General features: G+C 55.6%; 1 protein-coding gene across 2 annotated transcripts; it reads right to left on the reverse strand.

The window, feature by feature from the left end:
* Positions 1-626: 626 nt before the first annotated feature.
* On the reverse strand, positions 627-3,466 carry Islr (immunoglobulin superfamily containing leucine rich repeat). 2 transcript variants are annotated; one of them, XM_006971505.4, is made up of 2 exons: positions 3,350-3,466; positions 627-2,602 (listed from the first exon to the last, which is right to left on the reverse strand). In XM_006971505.4, the coding sequence occupies exon 2, from the start codon at positions 2,592-2,594 to the stop codon at positions 1,308-1,310; it is 1,287 nt and encodes a 428-aa protein (XP_006971567.1). In that variant the 5' UTR covers positions 2,595-2,602; positions 3,350-3,466; the 3' UTR covers positions 627-1,307. The 2 variants fall into 2 exon arrangements, with proteins under 2 accessions (XP_006971567.1, XP_015859480.1); XM_016003994.3 differs by lacking the exon at positions 3,350-3,466 and adding an exon at positions 2,772-2,901.
* Between the last annotated feature and the right edge of the window lie 2,534 nt (positions 3,467-6,000).

Here is a 6,000-nt window from a genome sequence, read left to right on the forward strand (position 1 = left end):
TTAAAGGCAGGGAGTAGGGAGACACCTCTGACCCAGTGCAGGCCTGCAGTTCTGCAGCGTCTCCACTGGCAGGCCTGTATAGACCTCACACTGTGGCTGGCCCCCATCTCCCAGTCCACCCTTACAAGGGTCAGAGGTTTCTACTCTGCTGGAGCATCCCTTCTGGGGCCATGTCCTCTTCCTGGAGGGAAAGCTGGGGTGTACCGTTATTCCCTGACCCCTTCCTCCAGGCTGACTTCGGTTTCGTCCTCATCCTCTGTCCCCTACTTCCCCCATCCTTCAGCCTCGTTCCTTGCTCTTGCCCCAAATGTCCCCAACTCTATTCCTCTCTCTTGCTCAGACTCTTCTTGGGTCTTCAATGCAGGCTTTTCACCTCACCCCTTTCCAAAATGCAGAAAGCGATGCTCACATTCCATCCCGTGAGCTAGTTTGGAGACGGAAAATCTACAGTTTGGCTCATATTAGGACCCAGTGATGGGTCTGGGCTCCCCTCCCATGCTACTGGAAACACTCTGCACTTATGTCCAATGGGTCCCTGTCTCGTGCCGGCACAGCTCTCACATGTGGCCATCCCATCCTCTCATAAGGACTCTTTGATCCCAACAGAATTCCCGGCAGACAAAGGGGAGCATCAGAAATGCTGTTTATTTTTTTTTTTCTGCTACCCCAAACTGGCTAGCCTCTTTGGAGGGGCAGCCTACATACTTGGAAACAAAGGAGGGGCAAGTGTCTCGAGAGGCAGGCACAGGCCGTGGGCTGTGGGATGAGAGGACAGAGAGGCCCAGCCAGGGACAATTTCCACATTTCATCAGAGGCATTAGGGAGACAGGGAGAGCGCTTAGCCTTCCCAGTCCTTGCCTGTAGTACTTCCTTTCCAGATCCTGTACTGGCCCCTCCAGGCTCCTTTCCGGACCAGCCCCGGTGCCCACCTGGGTGGCCTCCCCAAGCTCCTTACCTCAGTGCCAAGAACTCTCAAAGTGGGCCAGGGTAAGGGCATTATTGTTGCCCTGTTAGCATGCTGCCCCAGGTAGGAGCATGGGCAATGCTGTTAGCAGCCATTAGTACCAGAGATGACGAGTTCTGCAATACAGTTCTAATCCTAGTGGCTAGCTCTGAGCAAATCGACAAGTCGGAATAACGAGGGGCCCGGGAGAGCTCAGAAAGGGAGGTAGGAAAACGTGAAGTCCCCAGGCCAAGCCCCGGCCTCACCAACTCCAGGCCTCACGGTACTCAGAGGGAACATTGGCAGGGTCAGGAGGAGTCAGGAAGGCCCTGGGGCTGCTCCAGCCAGCCGGGGCAGGGTGTGGTTAGAAGCAGGCAAGGAAGAGGACGAGCAAGCTTTGGCCTAGCAGAAGCAGCCCCGAGAGTTGCTGCACAGGCTTCCCTTCTGCCGCGATTGCAGCCTCTGGGGCCCCGGCACGGCTGAGGTAAATGATAACCACGTTGTCCTCGGGGCCAGAGGGCTGGACCTCGTTGTCAACCGTGTAGCAGCCCTTGCCCTCCGCGGCTTTGCTATGGAACCTGCGCCCCAGGGCATCCTCTCCTCCCTCACCTGGAGTGGCCAAGGCCACGTTCACAGAGCTCTCGGCACTGCCCAGCTCATTGGTGGCCAGACAGGTATAGGTGCCCTCCTCCCGCTTGCCGAAGTCAGGGATAAGCAGACTGCCATTGGCAAAGGCCTGGAAGCGTGGCCGCCCATTGGTCATAAGGGTACCAGGTAGGGCACGTCCGCTAGTGCCGACATTAGGACTGACGATCTCCACCGTGCCACCATGGGTGTGGATATGCCAGTGAAGCTGGGGGGCCGGCTGTCCATCCACGTCACAGTGGAGTGCCAGCACAAAGCCGGGCCGCAGCTCCGCTCCATCCTGGCTGGGCTGGTAGCTTAGCTGCACTGAGGGTGCGGAGCAGGGAAGCGGTGGCAGGCGGCTCAGTGGGGTGCCCTTCAGCACCTGTGGTGAAGTACAGGCAACGTTGTCCTGCTCTGGAATGGACATCGCGGTGGCCAGGGCCCAGGTCTTGAACCACACGAGGCCACAGGTGCAGTCAAAAGGGTTGTCGTTGATCTGCAAGTGGGACAGCGCGGTGAGTGGGGCGAAGGTGCCCTCGGCCAGCGTGTGCAGGCGGTTGTGATTGAGCTGCAGAGAACGGAGCGCATGGAGGCTGAGGAAGGCATCCCGAGGGATGAAGGCCAGCTCATTGCTGTCCATCTTGAGCAGCTGCAGAGCGCTGAGGTTGTGTAGGTCGCTCCAGGCAAACTCAGAGATGAGGTTGTGGCTGAGGTCCAGGCTCTTGAGCTGGCCCAGGGGGGCCAGGGCGCCAGCAGCCACCGAGCGGATCTCATTGTGTGCAAGCCACAGCGACTGCAGTAGGGGGACCTCCCTGAAAGCCCCCTTGGGCAGGCGTGGCAGCCTGTTGGCTGACAGGCTCAGTGTGGTCACATTGGCTGGGAAGCCTGGTGGTACAGCCTGTAGGTCACGATAGGCACAGTCTGCAATCTGGAAACCATACTTCTCCCCACAGTCACAGGACTCCGGACAAGCTTGCACCAGGTTCAGGAGAACAGCCCAGCAAAGCAGGCACAGTGCCCGCATGGTACCTCCTGCAAGGAAGGACCCAGGTGAGCTTAAGGATTCACAGAAAGGACTTATCCCTCCTCAGACCCCAACCATTAGAAGGCCCTGCATAATCCAGCCAGACACTACCACCTAACCCACCACCCTCACTCCCTAGGAGAAGAAACTGAGGCCCATAAGAGGGCTTGGACTTGCCAAGGTCGTGTAGGCAGACAAGGTGAAGACAGGCTGGAAGGCCACCCCAGCTTTTCCTCTGCACAGAGCTCTTTCTGCCTCGGCCTGTTGCTAGCTGTCTTTATGACTTGCAATCTGTTTTCCAGCCACCCCCCCCTCCCCCCAGCACTCCACAGAACCTCCCTTCTGCCCTCCCACATCCTGGCTACAGTCCCTCCCACTGGAGCCCCCCATAGGTGTATGTTTTGCTTCTCTAGTCCAGACAAGGCCCCTTGTGCAACGCACACACACCCTCCACCCCTCCCACTCCGGGGCCCCGTTCCGTTCCGTTCCGTTCCAACTACCCCAGGCAGCTGCCTAAATAAACCAACCAGGACCTCTCAACTAAGGCAGGGGGCCAGAGGCTCATCCCCAATGCAGCTGCGAGTTCTGGAGTTGAGATTGTCCGAGCAGATGCTCTCTGGATGGCTCTGAGAAAGGGCCTGTTCCAAGTCCGTCAAACTCACAGGGATGGAAGAACAAACCAGCCAGAGCCTAGCAGACCTCCACCCCCAACTCCCTCACCCCCAGCTGTGGGGACTCCCTCTTCCCTGACCTACCTCCACACTGCTCTTCCAAAGTCAAGCTGAGCCTCTCTTAAGACGGGTAGAACCAAAGCACAGAAGGACTAGGACTGCCAGGCAGGACCAGGATGCTGGAGCAGGGGGCTGGCTGCTGACCAGGGTGCCCAGGACAGTCCTGAGCAGGGGCTGCAGGGAAGGATCTGTGCAGCCTCGACGCCTTTCAACAAAACGAAAATGAGCTTCGGCCACAGGGACCCTGCTTTATAAATGACACCAGAAACTGAAGGGGAAAGGGGCCAAATTTTGGGTTGTTCATGTTCTCTCTCTCTCTCTCTCTCTCTCTCTCTCTCTCTCTCTCTCTCTCTCTCTCTCTCTCTCTCTCCAACTTTCTTAAAGTCACAGCACTATCTGGGCAGGACCCCAAGAAAAGATGAGGCCCGAAAGGATCCTTTTTTTTTTTTTTTTTCTAATGGGGGAAGGGTGAGAAACTGGATCTCATGGAAAGTGAGAAATTTGGAACCTCGCTTCCAACAAGAAGAAAGAGGGCGGCCCCTTCCTCCCCTCCTGGCCGAGTTGCTGTTTGTGTGCACAGCTGGGTGTGTGCTGTGGCCTTGGTGGGGGAGAGCGGGGATTAGCTGTGTGTGGATGAGGCTGTGTGTTAGGGACATGCGGTAGGAGACTCTGTGCTCAGGGGAGTTTGAGGGTGCTTGCGTGTGTGTCTGTGGGATGGTGTGTTCGTGTGTGGATATGAACTAGTCTCTTTGTGAGTGTGGATTCCTGCGTGTCTCTCTTGGCGTGTGTGTGTGTGTGTGTGTGTGTGTGTGTGTGTGTGGTGTGTGCGCGCGTGCTGGGGTGTCTCTATAAAAAACTGTGAGGGCCAGAGTGTAGGGAACAGCCACCAGACTCCAGCCCCTGGGTGAGAAACCAAAATGTTAGGCGGTTCTTTTTTTTTTTTTTTTTTTAAGTAAATATATCCTGCAGGCTGAAGTTGCTGGGCAGCGAGCTCCCAGGGCCCCAGCTGAGCCCCACACTGAGCTGGGCGTGTGCTCAGCAGGATGAAGGGATGACAGCATGCCTGACGGAGAGCAGAAATCAGCCTGGGCAGGGGTGTCGCTGGCTGGGGATTCTGGACACCCTGGCTTGCAGACAAAGATGTTCCATGGCCCAGGACCCAGCACCCGGAGCAATGTTGAGGGGCCTCGCTTCAGGAACAGTCCCCGTGGCTCTGTTCCCACAGTGTTCAAGACCTGTCATAGACGCCAGACGGAGTGGCAAGCTCTGCCATTTCCGGGATCTACCATCCCACACTGTCTCTGGGGAGGGTATGAGACCTTTCTCTCCAGACAGGAAGGGCCGTGGATAGGAATGGAGCGAGGAAGAGGCCAAGGAGCTGGGGTGGAAGACAAGGGACCGGAAAATAACTCCCTGGCATGGACTCCTCTGCCCTCCACAGCATATACCTATCCATCTCTCCCAGCAGCCCTCACGCATGCTTCCTCTTCCTGTCTGTTAACCTGACAGAGTCTGCTGTGACTCAACTCACCTCTCAGCAAGGCCAAGGGGAAATGGGCATTGTCGCTGACTGAAAGTATGCAAGGAACCCCACTCCAGCTCCTCACACCCTCTCTCTGTCATGGAGCTTTCGAAGGCCCCAGAGGGCTGCCTGTGAACAATGAGTCTGAAGCTAGGATGTCATTGTAGACTCCTTCAGATGTGTCCTTCTCTGCCCTGCGCCCAGGAAGCCTTCTCTCGTACCTTGTTTATTGTGTAGAAGGGTTTGGGCCAAGTCCTGAAGTGGGTGGAATAAGCAGAGGGTGGCGGCCTACACACCCAGATTCCACAGCGCAGGGAAATCTGTGACCTTCGAGTCTGTCGGGGCAACTTCCCGGAGACCAGGGCTTCACTGGGTTTCTCAGAACACAGCTGCACACACTCACTGAACAAAGCTCATGTCATCAGCCCTCCCTGCAGGGCCCCCCAAGGAGCTCACAGTCCCCACCCTATCCCATTTCTCTAAAGCCCACCCAAGGACAGATCGACCATCCTCTCTCCCCTTAACCCTCCTGTTGTAGCTGCTTCCTTCTGGCACAGACAATAGAAATCAAATGGCGCACGTCTTTAATCCCAGCACTCAGGAGGCAGAGGCAGGTGGATCTCTGTGAGTTCGAGGCCAGCCTGGTCTATATAGTCCCAGGACAGCCAGGCTGCATAGAGAGAGACTCTGTTTCGAAACAACAAACAAACAAAAGAAGAAGAAGAGGAAGAAGAAGAGGAGGAGGAGGAGGAAGAGGAAGAGGAAGAAAGAGAGAAAGAAAGAAAGAAAGAAAGAAAGAAAGAAAGGAAGGAAGGAAGGAAGAAAGAAAGAAAGAAAGAAAGAAAGAAAGAAAGAAAGAAAGAAAGAAAGAAAGAAAGAAAGAAAGAAAGAGCAATCACCTCACCATGCAGCTTTCTGAGACCTCCAAGTCCGGGGTTGTTCTCTTCACTAATTGTCCTCACTGACACCGCCCCCCCCTTGCTCTGATCTACAGTTATTTGTTCTTTCATAGGTAGATAGATGCCCTGTCTTGCGGGTTGCTATTGAACCAGATACCTAGAAGCCCTTGGGTGAATGCAAGAGTTGGCAGGTCATCAGATGTCGCAAAGGAAAGCATTTTAAGGTTCATCTGTTCTCTTCCTTGTGGCACAAA

This window comes from Peromyscus maniculatus, chromosome 7 (genome assembly GCF_049852395.1).
Source record: "Peromyscus maniculatus bairdii isolate BWxNUB_F1_BW_parent chromosome 7, HU_Pman_BW_mat_3.1, whole genome shotgun sequence".
In the NCBI taxonomy this organism is placed as follows: domain Eukaryota; kingdom Metazoa; phylum Chordata; class Mammalia; order Rodentia; family Cricetidae; genus Peromyscus; species Peromyscus maniculatus.

Excerpts from the sequence above, each read along its gene's own strand:
- Islr (XM_006971505.4), bottom strand. The coding sequence starts at position 2,594 with ATGCGGGCACTGTGCCTGCTTTGCTGGGCTGTTCTCCTGAACCTGGTG.